A 23,311-nucleotide genomic window follows, 5' to 3' on the forward strand; every position below is an offset into this window, starting at 1 on the left:
AAAAAAAAAGATCATACCTGTGTTAAATAATCTTTGCGGAATGTCAGATTTTAGGAAAGCTCTGCAAAAGCATCTCGAGCTGCCGACACAGTAGTAGCGCTTTTCTTTTTTTTTGCTTGGTAAATACATTCATCTCACATCTGACAATATTGTACATTGAGGACAGCAAGATTATTACCGTAACAATTCCTATGGATTAGGAATACACACATAATCTATTTCATAGTGCAAAAAAAGGCTTTGTAGGAATAGACTTGCGGATTAAAAGAGGAATAACCAGCCGTCCGATCACTCCACATTAGCGAGAAGGCGTTTTAAGTGGGGAAAAAGCAGCTTGATATGAAACACGAGGCATTTGCAGCTTGTCCGGAAGCACACTTGAAAAACTTTCTCTATTGTCAGACATTGATTTCAAAGTATTATATACATTACAGTGTATACGATCTAATCCTCACATGCGCACAAACAGCTTGATGTCTTTTTTGTTTTTTAGTGCAGTTTTTTTTTTTTTGGTGCCAAAGCCGTCAGTTGTTTTAAAGGAGCAAACACAGAGAAAGAAAATGGATTCCAGTTAATAGCTCGAAATTAAAAAATATTTGGTTGTACCATTTTCTCAGCCAATCAATTCCTACGCAAACCAACCACAACTTGAAATGCACTATTCCTTTTTTGGGAAGGGTTGCACCTTGAACACCACATGATTTTTGCAGCTGGCAACATTTAAAGGCTTTAAACAGAGGCATTAAAAAAAATTAATAAAAAGCAAACAAAATAAGCTTAACCCTCATTTGTTTAGGTAATCATGAACAAACAGTGGTTCATTTTTTCTTAAGTCCTTTGAACACATTCTAAAATCAGCTTTTAAATAATACACGCACACACGAAAAAAGTTGGACGCAACTCGGCGGCAACGTATGACACCGTTGCCTTTCACCTTACTAAAAAGATAATAAAAAGCGATAGCGGCGAGTAGCTAAACGACTCCAAGTCTGTTACGCAACAGTGGTGTGATGCAATGGAATTGACTGCTTGTGTCAAGTCCATGTCAACCGGTGTCACACACACACACACGCACATGCAAAGGACGGACGGGTGTTGGATGTGTGTGGAACAGGCGTCGGGAAGGACGGGCCTTACTTCCTCCTGCCTTCAATGCAGTGTTGGAACTGAGCAAAGCTGAGAAAGACCTGCTCCAATGAGATCTGGCTTACGCAGTAGTCCTCAATGCTGTACTTCTCTTTGGCTGCCTCCAAGGTGCCAAACACCTTCAAAAGAAGACACAGAGGGATTAAAAAAATCGGATCAATTTAGCTCGAGTTTCCCTGTTCACAATACCTGAGCCCAAGTTAGCGTCTTGTCCGTCAAATGATAGTGGACCATTCCCTGGTGTTCATCCTTCATTTGACTTCCTGTAAGAGAAGACAAATCACGGCTGAATCTGCCATTCAACACCACATAAGGACAAAGTCAAATAAAATTCTGTTTAGTGAAGGTCTGACCTGGGAAGGTGCTTTCGATAAAGTCTTTAAAAAGCTTCAGGTCGCTGTCCTCCAACTCGGCCTCGACGCGTACTTTAGCTAGCAATGTGTAGCCGCTGCCGAATTTGCTCTTCAGGTGCTGGGGGCTCCCGAGACACTTGAACTGCCCGTTGACCATCACGGCCAGTCTGGTGCAAAGCGCCTCGCATTCCTCCATACTGGCGGAGGAAGCGCGTTTGGTTAAATAGACGACACCTAACACTTTGGAAATAAATCAATAAATGATATAAACGTGTTTCCCTCACACTCACCTATGCGAAGTGATGATGATGGCCTTGCCCGATTCCCGCGTGCGCGTCACGGCGTCCCACAGCAGCCTCCTGGCGACGGGATCCATCCCGGTGGACGGCTCATCCAGGAAGATAACCGGAGGTCCGCCGATGAGAGCCGTGCCGGCGCTCAGCTTGCGCTTGTTGCCGCCGCTGCGTGTGCATAGCGACCGTTACGCTCAGCCCAAATTTAAATCGTACAGAAAAACCGACATTTTGTCTCACCTGTAGTTGCGCACCAGTTTATCCGCGTGTGGTTCCAGCAGCAGAGACCTCAGAACATTCTCCACGCAGCCTGACACGTACTTCTCGGGTATTCCTCGGAGCCTGGCGTACATGCTCAGGGTTTCCCTGCCCGTCATATGATCCAACACGGCGTCAAACTGAGGGCAATAACCAATCCGTTGTTGCACCTGTGAAACAAATAAGCGGTGGTTCACCACATCTGACTTTTACAACGGACAAACACCAAACGGCACTTACCTTCTTAATGTCTCTCAAGATGCTGTAACCGTCGATGTAGGCGTCGCCGGAAGTCACGGTCTCGTCGCCGGTCAGCATCTTGAAGGTGGTGGTCTTCCCGGCGCCGTTGAAGCCCAGCAGGCCAAAACACTCTCCTTTACCCACGGCCAAAGACAGGCGGTCCACGGCCAGAAGAGGCTCGTCGTTGCAGTACACCTGAAAAAAAATGATGATTTTACATATATATATATATATACGCAGATTTACGAACCACATAATGAGACATGAAGCGCACCTTGCTGAGCTCGTGCAGAATAAGGGGACTCCCGACCATGGACTCCAGCATGGGCTGGCACTCAAGAACCCGCTTCCTCTCATCTGCTACATCTCGGTCCTCGGCAAGGAGCGTGGAGTCTCCTAGAAAAGATAACTGACACACAAAAGAGGATTACAGGGAACCCTCGTAAATTCGACTATGAATGAAGATCATGGTCATGATCATATCAAGGTCCTGAAAGTGAAGAAGTCAAATACCTGTTTTCGCCTCCTGCAGAGGGAGGAGAGGAGTCGTCGGAGAGAGCGGACGCACTGCAGTTCGATGACGAAGAGGAGAAGGATGAAGACCACGCCTTGTATGGTGAAGGCCAACAGGAAGCGTCCCACGCCGGGCTCGGATATGGAGAAGTAGTTGGTTTGGTACTTGATATCTAACACGAGAAAAATGTTGACGTCACAAATGAAAAAAGAAATTCTCCTCTTCTCAAAATATTACTTGCAGATTGTTTATTAATAACTTACTTAAATACTTGCAGATGACCTCTGTGACTGGGCTGGACGTGCAAAACGAGATGAATTCGTAGTTCTGATAGAACTGCGAAAAGGACATTCCCAGACAATAGTTTGGGAAGATCAGGAACACTTTGTCCAGTAGGCGGGACATGTTCTGCAGGTTCAACTCTGGGCGGGAAAAGGAAACCACATTGAAAATTATAATTATGATTATGGATGAAAATGTCTGGCTTGGATCTTCCCGAACTTTCCGTTCTCTCTCACCTGGGATGGTCATGATGGTGACGGCCAGGAATGTGGCAGTGCCGGAAATCATGTTGAAGATGGTGAGGCGGGTGTAAGCGGTGGCGGCGGAGGAGAAGAGGAAGCTGAGCAGGTACATGAGCGGCACCACGGCCCAGCCGTACAGCAGGAGCATCAGCAGCACGTCCACCAGTCGGTTGTCCAACGTGAAGGCGTCCACGCTGAAAGCCTGGAACACTCCCTGCCGAAGAAATCACCGTGATGCAAAATCAAAATGCGTTCATGAGTATCAAAAGTGTGTCTTCAACATCCTGTTACTGACCAACATGAGGAGACACGGCAGCAGGAAGTTGACCAGATCCCACAGCAGCGCCGAGAACCAGAAATTGGACAGGTAGACGCCGCTGACCTTTTGCACGTGTTTGGCCTTGATGGCCGATTCGGTCACGAGAAGAAGCGCGAAGGTGCTGGACAGGGAGGCCATCCCGTACATCAAGTTGATGGCGATGATGAAGCCCGTCTTTCCCCTGAGGAAAGATGGCGACCATTAGCCAAATTGAAATCGGACACCGTGTCGTCCCGTATCGGAGTCGCATACAATGTGAGCTGGCTTTGGGCGGCCTCGGAGAGATTGCGCGGCATCGGGTAGTTTCCCGCGTGGATGGAAGCGTTGGGCCCGGCGAGGAGTCTGAATAGAGCGTTGTCCACCATCATGAGAGCCGTGGCGGGCGTGTGGTAGCCCTCGTTGTTGAAGTACGCCGTCGCCTCGGCAAAGTGCTTCCTGCTGCCGCGGAATGCGGCGCCCACCACGCAGCGCTCGTTAAAGCTGCCGCCTTCTTCCTCCGCCTGGTTCAGGATGTAATCGGTAAAGTCTGGGAGGAGAGGAGGGAAGAAACGTGCTTTTAAAGTGGGGCTGAATGATTAATCTACCCTCTTTTTCTCAACACTTACCCGTGATGTTAACGAGTTCTCCATGCTGAGCGAGGAGCTGCGATCCGAAAATGTTGGCCAAGTCGGAGGCTAAGGCGCCCGCTTCCGTCTGGAGAGCGACGGGGACCCGGGTGGGGCCGTAACGGCGCAGCTCCAGTCCCAGCTGAGGAGCGTTCTTATGGTTGGGGAGGGTGCGCGCCACCACTAAAGCCACCACAGTGAACACCAAGGGGATGAGGAATTGGGCCACCATGACTTTCCAGTTTCGCCAGCTGTACAGCGCCCTCTTCAGGAACATGGCGTAAAACTGCTGCAGGTAAAGTCTCACCTGGTAGAAAAAAAAAGCTGTCATTGAAATCCCTACAACTTTACTTGATTTGAACTCACCCCTGTGTTCAATTTGATGTTGGAGCAGTCCTCAGAGATGAGAGTGCCGCTGTCGGTGAAGTCGGTGACGTCGGTCATGCCGCTGATGCTGCTGGCGTCGTCCGTCGTCCAGTCGTGCGAGCGTCTTTCGTGCTGGTACTGCAGGGCGGGCAGTTGGATTGCCTGGATGTCCAAACTGGAATCCACCAATTTGCCCACTCTGAACACACAATGCAGAAGTTGATGGGACTTATTTCGACTTGGTGAAGCAGCATGTGGCTCACAACCCTAGGTGTTTTTGCTCTCTCCATTTGAAGTAATTGCTAACAATTACAGGCTCGATAGATAACGAGGCGGCTAGTGCAATAGAAATAGCAAGGAAGAAAATAGACAGACTTGTGAGCTGAATCCCAGCTAACAAGTGGAGGTGCAGGATAAAGCCACAATAACAAAGTAAAAGGACCATTCCGGTTCTTATTATTTTCTCCCTCAAGGAGCAAAAGAGGTCACGTTTGACATTTAAGCAAGCATGGACAGCCACTGATCGTTTCCTGACTGGATTTGCGGATAATAAGCCCGGGGGGGGGGGTGTTGAGAAACATTCGCAGTAACACCAATTATAATTTTTCGTGTTGCTAGCCGAAGCAGCATGTTGTTGTAAATCGTTGCCATAGAGACAACGCGGGAGGCAAAATGAAGCAGTGTGAAGCCAAAATGCAGAGGAAAATGATGCCAAGTAGAAACGTTCCTCGAACAGCTGTCCATCTGTGATCATTTGAAGTGTGAACACTAGCGGAGATTTATTGAAGTCAAATATTTATCTTTCCTAATTATTGTGTGGAATCATGATCAGTGCCTTGACTTAGATGAATATCATTATGTCATTATCACATAATAAGATAATTATGTTCTTGCAGCCTTTCGCATTAATCTGAGTCATAGAAGCTCTCAGTTTGCTCAATAGACACTTCTTTTTTTCCTATAATTCCGACCTGAGAAACACCTCCTCCATTGTGGTAACGGATGCGCCGTAGCTAGCGATGCCCAATTCTTCTCTGTTCATCTCCAGCTCGGCAAACAGCAGCTCAAACCTGAGAGGGAAAAAAAAGCAAGAAATAATACAGTCTCAGATTAGATTGAGATACCTAAACAGGATCCGTAATGACCAACCTGCTGGTGCTTTCCTTCGGGAGGATGTAAGACAGCTCGGCCCCAGCGCTGCTCTCCAGCGTGGCGTTCGGAACGTAGAGGTGAACGAGGCGGGTGATCTCCGACACGTTGCAGAGAGCTTCTTTGACGATCACCATGTGGTAGCCGGCACCTGGAAAGCACAGTAATATGTTAAGTCATTCACTGCCATTGATGGATATAGACGTCAAAGATCCATTTGAGCTGAACCCATCCATCATCTCAAGAGCTGGTCCTCACCGTATTTGTTCTTGAGGAAAAGCGGCGAGCCGCAGCACTGGAGCTCCCCACCGGCCATGATGGCGATGCGGTCGCCGAGCAGGTCGGCCTCGTCCATGAAGTGCGTGGTGAGCAGGATGGTGCGCCCGCTCTTCTCCCCCTGCAGCAGATCCCACGTGGCGCGTCGGGCTGAGGGGTCCATACCGGACGTGGGCTCGTCCAACATCACCACCTGGATTGCAGAAGATGGAATTCAAATTTGACAAATAGCATGACGAGTGATTCCTCACCTTGGAGTCGCCGATGAGGGCGATGCCAATGGAGAGTTTTCTCTTCATGCCGCCTGACAGCGTCTTGGAGCGGGCGTGGCGCTTGTCTTCAAGTTGGAGGATGCAGATTATTCTGTCCACCTCCTCTGGGATCTTCTCTTTGGAGAAGCCTTTCAGCTGAATCACACAGCACATTCATCTTCTACTTTCTCGAACGGTTTACATCCTTCACCATAAAATATGAAGCCCATTTTTTAAAGACAGGTGCAAATACCTGGGCATAGAAAAGCAGGTGCTCTCTCACAGTCAGATTATCGAACAGAACATCGTGCTGGGGACAGAGTCCGAGACTGCGTCGGATCAGAGCCATGTCCTGACAGATGTCGTAGCCGTTGATGTAGGCCCTGCCGCTGGTTGGGGGGAACAAACCTGCGGAGGAAAAAAAGAAAAGGAGTCACGAAAATATTTTTCTACATTTCATCCTGTGTCGTTCTTCTGACACAAAATGGAGGTACAGCGCAATATTGTTTACGAAATGTAACATTTTGGTCACCTGTCAACATGGACAGCGTGGTGGTCTTGCCGGCACCGTTGTGTCCTAACAGCACCGTGATCTGCCCCTCAAACATGTTCAGCGTGAGATCCCGCACGGCCTTACGGGTTTTGCTGCCCACTTTGAATTCCTACCACGGAAAAAGAATAAATTATTTCACTTTGAAAAGAAAAAAAAAAAAATCTAATTACTGTCTGCTGTGCTTGCCTTGGCAAGATGCTTTATCTTAACCCCGGCGACGACTCCGTTTGGCTCCTCCTCTATAAATTCTCCTTTCAGAGCCTTTTCGGCGTCCTCCTCTTCCTCCTTTTCGTTCAACAGAGCCATGCGAGGGCTGCTGCACCAGTAGGAAGGCTGCACGTGGAAAAGAAGAGCTTCGACTCAGGTGGTGGCAAATTAGAAATAATGAACAAAACTAATTATCTCGCACCCCATTCATTATGGATGAGGCAAAATCATGTACGACGTCAAGCCATCACAATATTGCTCCATACCCTGGGACTGGATGTGTTTTTTTTTTTTAATTGCAAAAGATTATTTATGTGCCTGTTTTTTTATTATCTATAACTGTAATGATTTGCGCAGGCTGTTCAGGCTTGAATCAAATGTGACAAGTAGGAGTGGGTGATATGGGCTCAAAATGATATGCTAATTTTCTACAAAATTTTGCAATTATATTTTTAATATAATAACAGTGATTGCTGCTTGCAGGTAGCAGTAATATGAATCTAAACTTCTAAGTTCTGCTTCACCGCCCTCACCGCATTGTACGTACAATAAAGTGAAATGGACAAACTGTCAAGTTTTGGATTAAATCAGTTTGATTAGATCTTGTGCAAAAAGCTGAGCACAGCGTACCAGTACGAAGAAGTATGAAGGCAGCGGGACGCCGTACTCTCCAGGAAAAACTGCCTCCACATACCAGGCCACCAGGCCGTAGAGAACGGCGTCAAACAGCAGCAAGCCCATCACCTGAGCCATCGAGAAATCGTCGTCCACAGTCACCGAATCAAACAAGTTACTCCATTGAATGCCCGTGCCTGCGGAGGACAGGAAAAAATTATTGAATAATTAAATTTGAATAAAATAAAAATAAAATAAAAAAAATAATAAATTTTTATTTGACTACAAAACAATATACTTTTTTTTTTTTACCTCATCTACAAATAACTGATTTTAAAAATCAAATATGGCTCTTGAGAACAAAAATGTCTGCCGACCCACCTTTGCCTTCAAACATTCCCAAAAGTTGAGCTCCCATGGCCATGGCCACGTTGGAGATAAGGCAGGCCGAAACCTTCTGAGCATGGCTGAGTAGGTCGTAACGTGGCCACAGGAACAAATAAGGCAGATAGCTCAGGAAATATGTAAAGCCGCCTGCCGCCGCTGCCACGTTGGCTGCAAAATAAAGAAAAAGGCACAGTGAGGAGAAGAAAAAAAAAAAAACGCTAAATATCTGTCTGACAATGAAAAATGAGGCAAGAAAGATATCTTTTTCAGTCGTCGCCATGGTGACCAAAAGGAATAAGCTGCTCCTAGAAAACTAAATACTACAGACATACATGGCCATTATAAAGTTGACTAAAAATGGCTTTTCGTCTGAAATACATTTGTGGGATTGTTGTGTCATGCAAAAAGAATTGATCACTCTGATTAGCTAGTCAACTCTGAGAAAAGTACCCAAAAGAACAGGTACATTAAGATCAGCATAAAATAGTTTTTTTACTTGACTATGACTGCTCCCGACTACCCACACAAAAAGACCAAACTGGACCAAGTGCGAATGCAAGATAATTAATGACGGAGCCGGATAAAAGAGCGCCGGCTTCCATTTGCGACAAAAAGAAACTCTCAAAAGAGCTGTGACATTTGGAGTGCACTTACAAAGTGCGTTGCGAGATGACGTCGTGCCGAGGCTGCTGCTCGAGCAAAAGACAACACCTGCAACAGCACATCGACGACCCTCGCAAGTCTAATTAGGAGAGTTTGTTATCAAGCATTTTAATTAGCTTGGAAACGGAGACATGAAATGCGTATCCGGGGATTGTTCAGAGATATAATGTTGTGCATTTACCAGCGTTATTGCCTTCCGGGCCCAGTATTTAAAAAAAAAAAACATTTTAATATGTGAATTTGCAAAAAAGGATTTTAGTCTGTATTCACGCACATTTAGCTATAAACCAACGTCCAAGTGACCTTTTGACCACCATGATACAATTTGAAATAATAAATCTTTAAAAAAATAACAATCCCAATCAATCACACACATCACACACCTCGTGAAAAGAAGGCACTGATCATGAAGCTGAAGTTGATGGTAGCCACGGTGAAGATCAGAAGAAAAACAAAGACCAGCGTGGGGTCACTGTAACTCAAGACTGCTCCAATTGGGCTTATCTAAAGCAATAAAGCACATACGGTTAGTTAGTTTGCTCGAGGAGGTTATTAAATTACAATTTTACCAAACTCACTTGAATGCAGAGGAGCAGCGTGACAAAGAAGACTGAGATGGAGAGGAACAGAAAAAACATGAGGAACCAAGCAGTCCAGTGGAGCCAGTTGCTGAGTCCCATCATCCTCATGTACTCCTGAGATCCACAAAAGAGCGCAGACAAAAAAGGATTAGAATGCAAATTGAAATAAATAATTACATAAATGCATTTAAAGGAAAAAAAAAAAAAGACAGGCACCTTCAGCTTCCTCTCCTTCTCCTGCACCACGGCTCGGACGATGTTGAGGGACGTGTAGGTGAAGCTGAGCACCAGCAGCAGAGGCAGTTGGTTCTGGATGGCCAGGATGAAGACGTCGTAAATGAAGGGCGGGTACGGAAAGCGGGACAGAACCACTCTGGTCTGTCCCAGAAGCGTGTCGGCCGCTGTCCTGTTGTAGGAGCGCATGATGGCTTTGTCCACGGCGTGCTGCACGGCCAGGAAGCCCTCACGGAAATAACCTTGGAAGGGAAGAAGAGCAGATATTGACTTTCACTCTTAATGAGGCTATCTTGATTGGAAACGGAGATGTCTTTTTTTTTTTTTTTTTTTTTTTGCGGCTTGAGGGAAACCATGGCAACCGAGAACAATGCATTCTTCTGAGGAGCTTCGATGCATCTTACAAAGTCAAGTTGTCCTCGCCACGTCGCAAAGTCTCGAGTGCGTGTACGAACGGCGCCTGAACGCCTCGCAGATGTCACACTGCACAGAGGGGTCACACTGAACGTGCCGGATGGCGGTTTCCACGGAAACGTAGCCTTGTACCGAGAGGCTGCGGAGATTAAGGGCGGGGCATCTGCTGGTCTGAGGATGTCAAACAGAACTGACTTTTTAAGCACCACTAAAATTGATGGACTTATGGCTTTATTCTAATTTATTTGATTTTATTCCCCTAAAGAAAACATGGTGGGCCTTCATTTTGAAAAATCCAATTTAACTGACTTTTTAAGTATCAGCCTCATCGTAATGGAAATTAAAACTGACATTGTTTTGCTATTACACAAAATTACACCTGAAGGGTACTGAAAGTGGAATGAGCGAGAGAGTTTATAGTTTTTACAGCTTATGGTCTTTTGGCAAACTTGTCTTCCAGACTAGATACAGTGGATATAATATAAAAAGTCTACACACCCCTGTACAAATACCTCCTGGGGAGGAGACTAAAGTGATAAACCCCCTCGAATATCGAAGAAAAAAAAAATCATGTATTTATATAAAATAAGGCCGTAACACAAAGTTTGGAGAAAGTGCTCCACTTTTACAGAGGCTTTCCCGCAGGAACGATTAAGAGTTAGTGTTCCTCAGGCACGAGATTCATCAGCAACAAATGGCCGCTTTAGTTCCAAACCAGCACTGGCACCAGCTTGGATTGAAAATAAAGAGGCGCGTTAAAAGAAAGGCTCTTACCAGGTGTTCCCCCATGCCTGTCGTATTGTTCTCTCGGGCCGGGTAGCTGAAAAAGCGGGTAGAGGCTGAGCGTGTGCCAGTCCAGGTCGCTGTTGGGGTCTAGCTCCGATTTCTCTTTGGGTGGGGCGTTGCGAGGGGTGAAGGTGAATCGCAGGTGGTAGCTGACCTGCAGACATGAGCGAATAATAAAAAGTTCAAGAAAGGATTTCAGTCAAAAGATAATGCTTGGGTTTTGTTGTCGATTTTTAATATAGGGTGGCACTTATACCTGAAGGGGCAAAGGCTCGTCATTGTGACAGCAGGGCTTCTCGAAAACCACGGCGGCCAGGAGTTTTCCAGACTCGGGGTCATTCCTCACAAAGTCCTCAAAGTGCTTCTCCGTCTCAAAGCCACGTACTGGGGAAAGATGACGTTATTATTCTTATTTTTTTATTATCAAACCAGTCTTATCAAACGCTGACCCACCGCGCATGAGTCATATAAAAGCATCGTCTGCTTTCTTTTTCTATTTGGTCATATTTCCGTTCCAGAAGTTACAAAAGATTGCACTTATCACGGACACATGCAGGTATTGAGAGTGCGGTGGGGTTTGACACGCATGCCCAGGAGGTTAAATCTGGGTCAGACCCAGCGAGAAAAAACACACACACACACACACAGCAAGACAACAAAGGACGAGCAGCTGCATCGGTTCAAATGTGCTCGCTCTGCTTCAGCCTGAGACGAATACTAAAAGGTTCTTTTGCTGGACTATTTGACGAAATGGTTCAGTGCAATGAGGCTGAACATTTTCAGGAAATTGACGCTGCATTGTCTACAATGTATTTTTTTTTTTTTTAGTGTACACATAAAGCGTGTTCTAAAGGTCACGAAACACTTTTTTGATGACCATAAAGCTCCTCTACAATGTATATATGATTTTTGTTTTTGCGTACACATAGTGTGTTCTAAAGGTCACGATACACTTCCTTTTTTGATGACCATAAAGCTCCTCTAACTGATGCTAAAAATCATGTGGGGGGGAGAAAAACAAGTCTTAGTACAAATCAATTCATCCATAGATTCAAACAGTCATGATGAGACAAATTTGCAATTGATTTGAAATATTAGGATTAGTTTTGGAAAAGTCTATAATCAGAAGTGAGATTACACAATGTCTCATTTCGCAATAAACTGTGAAAAAAAACCAGCCCAAAAAAACATCAGCTAAATTAAAAAAAACATGCAGACATTTCAAAACCACGACTGTGACATTTTAAATATCAGTGGGCGTTTCAGCCACTGAACACAAAAGCAACCGAGTTGGCTTTTTGTTGTTCTTGTGCGCACGTACTAATTGTCGGCTCTGGGAACAAAAAGGCCGATTTAATTATTCATTAGAGAGAGGTTGCGGGGTGTACAGGACGACACGCTTCACACTGTGGCTTATTGTCAGCTGGCTTGCATATGAGGCGAGTCCCACTGCTGAGCAAAGGTTGCAGGCATCTTTCTTTGTGTATAAATTGAGAGGAGGGCGTGGCGCGTTTACACTCTTGACCCGGAGGAACCAGTTCTCTCGGTTTTGAATAAAAATAGTGTCTTTGGCCCTGCTACTATAATCTAATTTTAGGTGGTGTAAAAGGTTTATATACACAATGAATGGAGACACCAAACCCACCTGAGGCGATGGCGAGGTTGAGTCGCACATCCTCCGCCACGTGCCGCACGACGCTGGAGTTGGCCGGCACGTAGGCCAACTGCAAGTGCCTCAAGAAGTTTTGAGGCAAAGCGCCGACGGCGAAGCTCTCGTAAATGGTGGCATTGGGGAAGTCCTTGAAGGGAACCTTCTGGCGCAGTACAATGAGGATGCCGGAGAACAGCAAGGGCAAGATGATCTCCACCAGGGTTACCAAGATTTGACGTTTCTGTTGGGGGTAGGGGGGTAATCGAGATCACGGGTTATTGGTCAGGACTTGTCGGTCATGGGTTTGACATAATGAGAGGAAGTACATTGCTGCATTCAAGTCTTCAGAGGAAGTGGGAATGATCGCACTTGAGACTTTCAGAAATATTTGCTTATCAGGTTACTTTCCTTTCTTTGTTTGTGGAAAGTCTTCTTTTTCTGGAGCTCTAAAATGTCAAAGGGGATCTTTGAGAAATATAAATGAAAAGATGGATCTGTGCATCTTCCTAATTAATGGTAATTAATAGCAACATGGCCTGAAATGACTTGAAAGTAGAAGTAATTGGATTCTTGTGATGACTGATTGGAACACACAATGACGCAAAGGCAATTCAGTCATGTGACCACATTTCATTTAATGTCTTTTTTCTACCTCTAGGACTCAAAGAAAGCATGCATTACATAATTTTCACATCCAATAACGAGTCTATATTTACATTACAGACAATATGACGGCTACACCGACATCTCCCTCTACTTCACCTTATTGCAAATTTCAGTAAACAGCACGCTTGCAGAACAGAACACGCTTTTCTTTTTAGTCATGCAGGTGACTAATTTAGCATGCAAAGTGAGCCAGGGTCAGGCATGCATTGCTGAGATTGGCAGTGTTGTCCCAAAGTGAAGCCACAGGGGTTAAAAGATAACATTTGATGGAGCAATAACAACTTATCGAAATATGTGTTGCATTGTGCAAACTTTAACTGAGATTTGCAAGACGCTATTCAGAAAGGCACAAAGCCTGACCTGCCAATCGTTGATGCTCGTCGTCACCTTTTGGAATTATTTCCAAATCGTTCAGCTTTGGTTTAAGTGGAGCCAGGCTTTGATGTTTTTCTTTGTAATATTAAGGTTTCTGATTTGTCACTCTACATCAAACATAAGAAGATCACAGAATTCTGTTGTCATCAACTTTACAGCCAGTACTTGCCAGAAATTCTTTCAGATCCTACAAAGTTGCTCTCAGCCTCTTCGTAGCCTCCCTGTCCACTTGTCCATTATCAATATCACATTATCTCAGTTTTTTTTTTTTTTTAATTATCATCTAGGTCTTGCACATCCATATAAAACTTGTAAAATACGATATGATCAGCAGCAGGAAGGTACGAGTCGATTTAATTTACAGCCTCTGTGACCTAAAAACACGCACAGATTCTTTCTCACAATCGTCACTTGCACCAAATGGCTCCGCCTTGCTCCAACTTACCTGGTGAAGGTAGTTTTTCCAGACCAAGAGTCCAAACTGCCGCACGATAGCCATTTTCAACAGTCAGGCTAGTGGCGTGGAAAAAGAATGTGAAGAGAAAGCGAAGTTTAATAATATAAAACGTGCGGAACGACACACAAAAACGAGATTAATTAGACAGTTTCAACAAGCCACAGAGTAATCAGTCCAGTGAATAACAATTTACCTTAATTATCTCGTTTAATTTCAACACGATCCCGGAATCATGGTCCTAATATTGCTTGTATCTTTAACAGTATTCTTAAAAAATAAAAATTCCTCAAGACACCAATGTTTCCTTGTTGCTACAAGCCACGCCTTCGTACACCCTGATTGGTCCATCGGGACACCATGGACAAAATAAAATATAACTTTTTGACAAATAAAATTTAGCTTCATTATTGCTTTGATGTTAACGCAATCCCTAATAACTTTAGTATAATAACCATATATTGTTTGCAAAATGATATCTGCTTTGTTTTTTTGACTCTTGAATAAATAAACAGAAACGCCTTAAAACGGGAATAGTTTCCTTCTTGCCATTCTGTCCTCCCTGATTGGCCCATCGGAGATATAACGCCCTGTGATTGGATAACAAACCTGCTCGTCAATCCCAAATGCTTCCTGATGAATGTAAAACGATGGAATTGAAGGTTAAGAAATTAACCGAATTAAATACCTCTCGCGGATATGTCTCCTATTTTGCATTTAAAAACACTATCCTGAATCAATTCTTTGGCGTGTTGAAAAAGTCAACAAATTACCTCAGTATCGTTGTTTGGCAGGTTAACTTCCCAGGCTTGCCGTCCCAATTCTGCCTCGTCGACTTAATTTAATAGGAATAAAAACATCCCCGTGTGATTTTTTCTTCTTTCTTATCTACGGTCCTCCTCTACTAACATAAGAAATCGCATTGCTCCAACAGCGGGTTTCGCCCTTCGAGCCTGCCAGCCTGCTAGCGAGGCGATGACGGCGCACTAGCTCCGGCGGTGGTGAGCTCGCTCATACATCACGAAATTACAGCGGAATAGTCAACAAAAAACATCACGTGACCCACTGTGGATTCGCCGGTGTCACATGACTTCAGCGTTCCAGCCTAGAGTACGGATTGGTTGTTTGTGACGTCACCGACAAATACATCACTATAATTGCAAAACATCAATTCACTACATAACCAGTGGTGTGCGAAGGAGATAGTCACTTTCTAAATCAACAACCATTTGATTTCGTTATCAACTGTCATTTAGAATGCAATAGGTTCAATGAACAAGTTTCACAATCCATGATTTATTTGCAAAAAAAACTAACATTCAAAAACATCACAAGTGTGTACTGTATGGTAGAAAAATACTACCTAACGTGTGAACGAACAAATTTGTTTCAAGCACATTTTCAAGTAGTAGTAGCACATTTGTTCTTCACGTACTGTGCACAAAAGTACAGTACATTTCAGAAAACACAGGCGAGAACCAGTCCAACAACTGATGTTATTCATATTGATATCATAATATGAATGTTCAGTCAACTATCATATCAAAAAATGAATTTCTGAACCTGTCCGATTTATTTTCCACGAGAACGCAGCCATGTGAAATTATGTTAAACCGGAGTATCAAATGATAATCCACTTGCATTCAGTCTGGAATGTTATAAAAATAAACATAAAATAAAAAAACTAAATGCCAGACTTAATTATCACGAGAGGCCGCTTGGGGGGGGGAAATAAAAAAATAACACTTTGAATGTGGAGACCTCGGCAGTGTCTTTTTAGTGTGCTGCACTGATGACTGAAGAGCACATGTTGAGATTCACATTTTTTTTTTTTTTTTTTTTTTAAACTAAAATAACAGTACCTTTGGCACACAGCTTGTTCAGTGGCTTGGCAAATACAAGATGCTCTTGTAAGGACAGTGCATTTGAAAAACCGACAAAACCCAAAATAACCGAAGTTAGGGTCTGCTCACAGTTTACAACCATCCACTGTGGTTATTGTGGAATAAGAAAACAAAAACAGGTCCTGAGGTACGTCGGTAGTTTCATAAAAGACAACTAGAGGTTTAAAATGGTTTTGCTTCCTGTAAACAAAAATGAAACGTACTGTGTGATCATCAGTGCTGCCAAGATTTTACATTTAGCGTCGTTAGTGATGTGGAAAAAACAACAACCTAAGCTTAAGCTCTCAATGGTTCAGAGAAGGCGGCCCACTCACTTGCCGCAATACTTATTCGTTTTATATTTACGGCCGATGAGGGTTTTTTTTTGCCTTACAAATATTTACTGCAATTATGACTTCATTCCATCTACATCAAGTTGCGACCGTTGCACAAAATATTTTGTGGCGAGTGTTTTTTACATTCTAATATTAGATTTAATATTAAATCTATTAATTTTATATTAACGTGCAATGAGCTTCTTTTTACGGGTTTTCCCTTTTTACCAATATATCCAATAATATATCTATGATAATAATGAGAGTTCCTCACTCTGCGTTTCTCACCTAGAATAAGATCTGTTCTTAATGCTAATGCCTTTGGTCCAAATTGGGATAGTTTTTTCCATTCAATTAAAAGCCATTTTTACAGACACTATTCTCGAGTCGTGACATTTCACGATAAACCTAAAATGCATTTACGTGCATCCTGAAACAGTCGCTGTCTACAGAATCCGGAAGCCCACATTGGCTGAATACTGCTCATCATCCGCCTCTTCCTCTTTTTCATCTTCCCTCTCCACCTCACCTCCACTGTGCGCCGCAGAGTTCTTCCGCTTCACTTGTTTGCTGGAGTGGCCCCGGGGCCTTTGCATGGGGACCAAAAGGCGAAAGCCCGGCTGGGAATGAGCCGAGGCGGCCTGGTTGGGGTAAGCGGCAAAGGTTTTGAGCGAGCACGGGACAAGAGAAGAGGAAGAGGGGGAGCACGACAAAGACGTCGAGCTGGCACTCGGCACCGACGAGTAGCCCGAACTTTGAAGGTCCCTGGAAAAGAAAAGGCTGCGTGGTTCTTTGGCAAGGCGGGCCTGGTCGCTTTCGTCCTCTTCGTCGCTGGACAGCGCTCTGCAATTCTCTTGACTGGTGTCTGGGATGGCGTCCGTATCGATGGGTATCATGGAAACTGTCAACAAGAGAAAGACGTCACAGGATTTAAACAGTGAACGGGACAGATTCATCACGAGCAGGTGGGGTGGGGGTCGCGTTTCCACACTCACAATCTCCATCTTTCTCCCACTCGCTCTCCTCGTGGTCACCCTCGTAGCCAGAGGAGGTCGTGTCCAGACTCCAGTCCAGGATGTCGCCCAGCAAACTCTGCTCCTGATTGGACAGCTCTGCGGTGGGCGTGGTCACTCGGCTGCCTCTGTCGGTCTGCGTGCCAGCGTCGCGGCTCCTTGGGAGAAGATGAGAGGTTGGGGTGAGTCATTGGATTGTCTCACAGATGGAGCCAACAAACAAACCCCTTCTGGACTGAACAGTTCACGTCTGTTGTGAGGTGCAAACTTGTAGGATGCAAGCTAAATGAGCACAGCCAGAAGGAGTCATTTTGTGACTCATTAAGTTTTTTGTTTGGTTTTGTCTTTGTGCGTGTGAAGAGGGAAAACAAAAAAAAAAAAAAGAAAATTACAAAATTTCAAGTAAATCTCTGTGTGCATTACTTTTTACTGGTACTGGTAGGTGAGGCAAGGAAGACGTGGATTTCTGCTGTTGGGCCAGTGGGACTGGGAGGCTCCAACTGAGGTTCCACTTCAGGAATCTCAAGAATATGACACAGCTCCTTGTAATCCATCACCTTGGAAAGCAAAAAAAAAAGGTTTATAAATAGCAATCATTTTGGAGACAGAAGAGACCATAAAGGTGCCTGTACTTTTTCCCTGCTGATGTGCTGGTAGAGGTCATCTTCGAAGCGCTGCTTCACACCAGTCAGAGACACGTGTCTGTAGTCTGTCGGAGCATCTTGATTGAAACTGGAGGAAAAAAAAAAGGAGGGGGAGGCACACGTTTCAACTCCACGTTTTAACTTTTGAGCCCTATTCATTCGACATCCATCTACAATAATCGTGCTACGTCTTGCCTAGAATAGGCGCTTTTATCAGAGATGTAATCAAACCACTTTTTAAACACAAAATAAAAATCCATCAAGGTGGACAGTTTCCTCGGCAACGACGCAAATTATAGGTTGTAGTGAAACCGGTGAATAGCAGCTCTAATAAGCGGGATTCAACATGTGGGTGAAGCGGGGCTGCAGAATAGTGGTCGATTGTGCTCGTCGACAGCGTCTTACCACTTGACATAAAGCAGCACGGCGAGCTGAGTGAGGTCTTGCTTGGAGAAGCCGGTGTAATCCACCAACTGACTGGGCCAGACGGGAGCTGCGTTTGTCAAAAATAAAACCAATCAATCATCGGATTCAAACGACGGCTCTCGGCCCGGGCGGCTGCTCTTTACCGTAGTGATGCAGCGCTCTCGTGAGCAGCAGCACGGCGCAGGCCATCTTGGCGGACCTCGCCGTCAGGGCCGTGTGGAGCAAGGACAGCTCGCAGATGTAGCTGAAGAGGTGAGCGGTCCGTCTCCCTGTGGGGAGGAGGGACAGTAGCACCTCGCCGTAGTCCAGCAGTGTAGGGGTCTGAGGTGGACCGCACGGAATAAGAAACATAGTCCATCCATTACAGACTTGCAAACCACTTTATTAGGTACACCTGTGTGTCTGTGTTGGGCCGAGCCATGGACTCAGTGTTTGATAAACCAATTGAGAAGTCAACTGAAGACTGCCAGACTATCTTTACAATAAAAGCTTGCATTGGGTCTCATTAAAACAACAGGCAGTAAAATGGCTAGATTGTTTTTATTTGGACAAAAACATTCTTTTTTGGAGTTAGACTCACCCTAATTTTCCCCTCCAGCACAGAGACGACCTCTCCCATCATTCGGACCAGGTCCTCATACTTGTAGGTGTTGTCCGTGAGCCACACCGCTTCTCTTATGGTAAGAATATCCTTACTGATATAGCTACAAAAGGGAAAACAAATCTCACTACATTATAAAAACTAAAAGAAAATCCACCTCCCTCTAATACGCAGTAACCTGAAAACGATTATTCTTACCGTGTACAAACGACCATGCAGGCAATCCCCAGCAGCTGGAGGCGAACCCTGGGGACGGAGCGCAGCGCCAAGTAGCGGTCCACGCAGCCGACGGTCACGTGCAGCATCAGGCTGGAAAAGTCCTTCATGGTGGTCACCTCCACCAGCCAGTCCACCAGAATGTACCTGCAGAGAGACAGAAAAGGGTGAGGACTGAGGAGCCAGCGGCAGGATAGCGTTACCGCCGAGGAGTTGCGGGTTACTTCATGGTGTCCTTAATGCCCCGCCTGAGGATAGCGTCACTGCCGTGCTGTTCGGGCTGCTGGGAGGTGTTAAAAAGTTGAGACACCAAGTCTGCGCAGGCTTTAGCCTCCAAGCCCAGTGGATTGCCACTGCTGCACACTTTGGCCAGGGAGAGCTGCGTGGACAGAGGCAAACTGTTAGACGCGCGACATTGAAAGTTAAGTGCGTCACGTGTATTGGACACACACTAACCTGCGCCTCCCAGCATCCTTTTGCAGCGCAATCCCGGAGGGTTCGAATGCACTGGAGGTACCTGCCGGGATCTGACATCTGCAAGTCACAAAAAGTTTCATGTTGAGTTCACTGGGGGAGCGAGAGGGAGGACATATGAAATATGCTTAAAAATATTCAAAATGGTTCCACCAGTCACAGGTAAGCTACCTCAACAAAACTTGAGCCTATAACTTTTCCAGTTGATTTGCTTTCTTTTTTTTTTTTTTTTTTTTTTTTTTAAAATCAAAATTTAACAACCTCTCAAATCTTGAAAATGTTTACATTTTTCTCAGGTATGTTCAGTGCCAGCATAGCGGAACTATTGAACTTACAGCATCTTTGCGGTTGTGCTCCCACACAAGAAAGGAGCTCTGCAAACAACCTGAACGTGAAGACTCTTCCAACATGGATATGGCTTCAGCATGTTTGTCATCCTCCTAGACAAAGGTAGGAGAAGCATTGAGTATCACTCCAAAAAATTTAAACTCTTCATCACGGATCCTCGTCTGATTAAAAGTGATTTGTAATGTAAAAGACTCTACGCTGACCACACCCGGATCGAGACTGACCTGGGTGAGACTCACCTCAAATAGCTGCAAGATTCTCGCCAAGCAGTGCAACAAGTGACCCTTCTTTTCCTAGGAAATCAAAGATGGAAAAAATTAGCAACACATTGTGAGCTTTTGAACTGCAAAATATAAACAACAACAAAAAAACATGCAGACGACTTTAAGGCGACCCACCTTGTTGTCACACTCAGCCTTGAGGTGCTCAAAGACGACCGCCTTGCAGCAGCTGCCGGTGGGCGACCACGGCGGCCTGATAAACAGCCAGCTGAACGGGTCGGTGGCGGGGGAACGCAGGCTCTCGGCCAGGCTGAAGAAGTGCGACGCTTTACGCCCGCACACGTCGGCGCGACCCTCGTCGCTCAGCAGCGCTATTTTGCGGGGAAGGTTGAGCTTGAGTTGAGGCACATTTGGCCAGAAGATTTCAGTTGAAGTGCAAACTATCATTCTTGGAATTTTTTTTAGGGTGACAGGTTTCTTTCAATGAGTCCAGAATGGGAAAATGAATTTTCAAGTTGACTGTAATGAAACCTCTCCTTGCATGTGTTTTAAAAATTCTGCAGTCGATAAGGAAAAATACATTTTACTTACGTCCTTCGTTGTACAAGTAAGCGATCCCTAACTTGATGGCAGCTTCAAAATTCCCTTTTTCAGCAGCTCTGTGAAACAAATATTTGTTAGGCCAAGAAAAAAAAAAGCATGAAGAAACATACTGATTGATATATATATTTTTTTTTACCTTTCAAATAACCACAAATTTTTAGGGGATGGCCAAGAGTCTCTGAAGCTGGTTCGAGCCCAAACACTGGCGTGGTTGTCAACAATGTCACGAAGGTGAGAGTGAACCTGCAACCGAGAGCGCTCCATTTAGTCAACACAGCACCTAAAAATAAAGACGCTCAAGCCGAACAAATGCAGTGGGGGCACGGCGAAGCGTGTGCTTGTGAAAAGTGGTGTAGACTTGTCAATTGTGTGTCGATGTTACTAATGATGAAAATGGTGACTCACAGCCCTGACAGACGGCAGGTCTTCAGCAGGGAGGCACTGGAACACACAGAGAAGGACCTCCTTGGGTAGACTCAACAAAGTGATGGTTGGCGTGCGCAGGCGGACCCTCTTTCGAACCGGGACGGAGTAGCATTTTGGGCAATGGCAGTGGACTGATGACAAAACAAGGCAGTGGAAAGTCAGAACATGTATTGGGTTTTTATTTTAAAACAGTCTGTCACAGACTAGGAAAACACATTAAAAATTCAGATTCACAAATATTGTACATATTATTGCACTCTGTCTTAATGTCAGTTTCTGCATATTTTAGCTGTGCTAATGTTTAGTTTTCAAATTTCTTCAATTGTCTGCATCATGCCATTTTATCATACTAAAAAAGTGCATGGTAAGAAGTAGGCATTTTCTCGCCTTGACGTCATTCCCACCCCCCACATTCAAAAGTAGATTTAACAATTGGAGTATTAAATCTGTGTCAACTCATTAAACCACCAACTTATATTCAATACTGAAAATAACATTTAAAAAAAATATGGAAAGAAAACAGAGTGGATTCGGAACGCGCTGGTGAGCTCAACAAGTCAACCCAAGTGAGCGCTCAAATTTCCCTCCTGCGGCGCAAGTGGGGTAAACTTTAAAAATACGCTAAAATTTCACGAAATTCAACATTCGCAGTGTACTTTTAGATAATTTAAAAACGTAATAGTCATGTTTCACAGAAATACTGAGGCTAATAGCGAGTTAATATTCACTATTTAGCCTGTATGTAGAGCTAGCCATGCTAACTCGGTAATAAGTATTGCAATAGTAATATTATATGGAAGTCCTTCACATGTATTAGTTACAACATTTGCATCAATAAGAGATTATTTAAGAGGAAAACAAAAATACTTACCACCGGCTTTCATTGCAATTGTACTCAATGTACAGTATCTTGAATCTTCCCACCGGCGACCTATGTAGCAGCGATTTAAACTCAAGTGTTAGATACAACGAAACACGTGCAAATTTAAAACTATCTTTATGGGGAAGCTTGTCGTCAAATGACTCCCTCGCTTTTCCAAGCTGGAGCAACACAAACTACTAATGTTTGAAATTGCTGGCTGAATTCAAATCCAACCATAAGTCCCTACTTGCTCGGCACGCCCCGAAGCTCTCTCAGCACCGCCCGCAACGACTGTTTAAACACTACATTTGATCTGATTGGTTGTGCTGAAGTCCGCCACCATTGGCTGGAGTCAGCCAAGGCCGCTCTTATTGGCCGGAGTTTTATAAACATCAGAACACCGCGACGCAATTGGATAAAATGGTTGCAATTCGAAGTACGCGCTCGCCAACGAGGGCATGGCATTGGTTGACCTGATTATGAAGAACACCCATTGAGGATCGTATAGAGGATTGTGGGATATGTAGTTGTGTACAATAACGAACAATTTAAAGGTACGGCATTTAAAGAGACAGACACAATCACCAGAGGGATAAAGTAAATCTTTAACTTTTTTTTTTTTTTAACTACTCTATTGAAAAAATCGTGTTCAAACAAGACATTGTACAAGATGATCGTACCCAAAAGAAAAAAAAAGAAATAACTGTAGCCGCAATATTAAATTCTCACAAGAGTATCAGGACATAACTACTAAAACATGAGCAACTTAAAATGCAAAACTATCTCAGGAGAAAAAGAAAATGGACCTTAATTATGTGTTTTTTCAGATTAGAATTTTTCAATGACCTGGTGGATTCAGGTGGATTTTAACATTAAAAAAAAAATCCAAAAATACAAAGGGAATTCTCCCCGAACCGTGTTTTGTGATCCAATTGTTTTGTAACTCAATGACCTCAGCTGGAGCAGAGGCTGTGACATTCGTAACGTGGCTGTTTCCATGGAAACTCCAATCCAATACACTCAATAAAACACAAAGTGACCAGTAAAAGGCTCAGGGGAAACGGAAGGTTTAACCACAGTTTAAAACAATTACTACCAGAGAATAGAAACATTTACTGTAATTGATTTATGAACAATATATCTTTCTAAATTGTGTGAAATCAAAGATGGTTGACTGCCAAGTGGACGGAAAGCGGCGGAGATGGACAGGCGGATGAGATGCTCCCACATCTTGTTTCCTGTCATCTGTGCTGAGGCTTGCAAAGCAACCAACCACTTCCACCACATGTGCTACGTGGCCCCGTTAGCCTCCACACCCACTTTGTTCAAACATAAACGTCACACACATTCGCACTCACACGCAGCTGTTTTCCAGCAAA

At 44.4% G+C, this 23,311-nt stretch overlaps 2 protein-coding genes across 2 annotated transcripts; both read right to left on the reverse strand.

The window, feature by feature from the left end:
* Positions 1-100: 100 nt before the first annotated feature.
* On the reverse strand, positions 101-14,911 carry abca3b (ATP-binding cassette, sub-family A (ABC1), member 3b). The gene is given in 32 exon segments (XM_037256911.1): positions 101-1,265; positions 1,336-1,409; positions 1,500-1,696; positions 1,790-1,960; positions 2,033-2,220; positions 2,291-2,485; positions 2,565-2,699; positions 2,804-2,976; positions 3,068-3,226; positions 3,323-3,542; positions 3,624-3,828; positions 3,900-4,200; positions 4,266-4,347; positions 4,350-4,559; positions 4,619-4,817; positions 5,590-5,688; positions 5,768-5,918; positions 6,026-6,236; positions 6,295-6,450; positions 6,548-6,702; positions 6,827-6,956; positions 7,034-7,180; positions 7,685-7,866; positions 8,051-8,224; positions 9,103-9,223; positions 9,298-9,414; positions 9,517-9,776; positions 10,723-10,888; positions 10,991-11,118; positions 12,380-12,626; positions 13,872-13,939; positions 14,654-14,911. Coding segments are annotated over 31 exon segments (5,139 nt in total). The 5' UTR covers positions 13,926-13,939; positions 14,654-14,911; the 3' UTR covers positions 101-1,133.
* A 245-nt stretch (positions 14,912-15,156) lies between these two features.
* ccnf (cyclin F) lies at positions 15,157-23,282 on the reverse strand. The gene is made up of 17 exons (XM_037256753.1): positions 21,942-23,282; positions 21,050-21,201; positions 20,781-20,887; positions 20,633-20,700; positions 20,219-20,412; positions 20,060-20,113; positions 19,808-19,912; positions 19,455-19,532; positions 19,223-19,377; positions 18,981-19,145; positions 18,762-18,885; positions 18,325-18,502; positions 18,161-18,248; positions 17,744-17,843; positions 17,535-17,668; positions 17,094-17,269; positions 15,157-16,999 (listed from the first exon to the last, which is right to left on the reverse strand). The coding sequence occupies exons 1-17, from the start codon at positions 21,952-21,954 to the stop codon at positions 16,545-16,547; spliced, it is 2,346 nt and encodes a 781-aa protein (XP_037112648.1). The 5' UTR covers positions 21,955-23,282; the 3' UTR covers positions 15,157-16,544.
* Between the last annotated feature and the right edge of the window lie 29 nt (positions 23,283-23,311).

This window comes from Syngnathus acus, chromosome 8 (assembly GCF_901709675.1).
Source record: "Syngnathus acus chromosome 8, fSynAcu1.2, whole genome shotgun sequence".
NCBI lineage: Eukaryota > Metazoa > Chordata > Actinopteri > Syngnathiformes > Syngnathidae > Syngnathus > Syngnathus acus.

Bases quoted from the DNA above. Each gene is read 5' to 3' on its own strand.
- ccnf (XM_037256753.1), bottom strand. The intron at 17,844-18,160 runs GTAAGACGCTGT...TTTTTCCTCCAG, and splicing joins GTGCTGCTTTATGTCAAGTG to TTTCAATCAAGATGCTCCGA. The intron at 17,669-17,743 runs GTACAGGCACCT...TTGCTTTCCAAG, and splicing joins AGCACATCAGCAGGGAAAAA to GTGATGGATTACAAGGAGCT.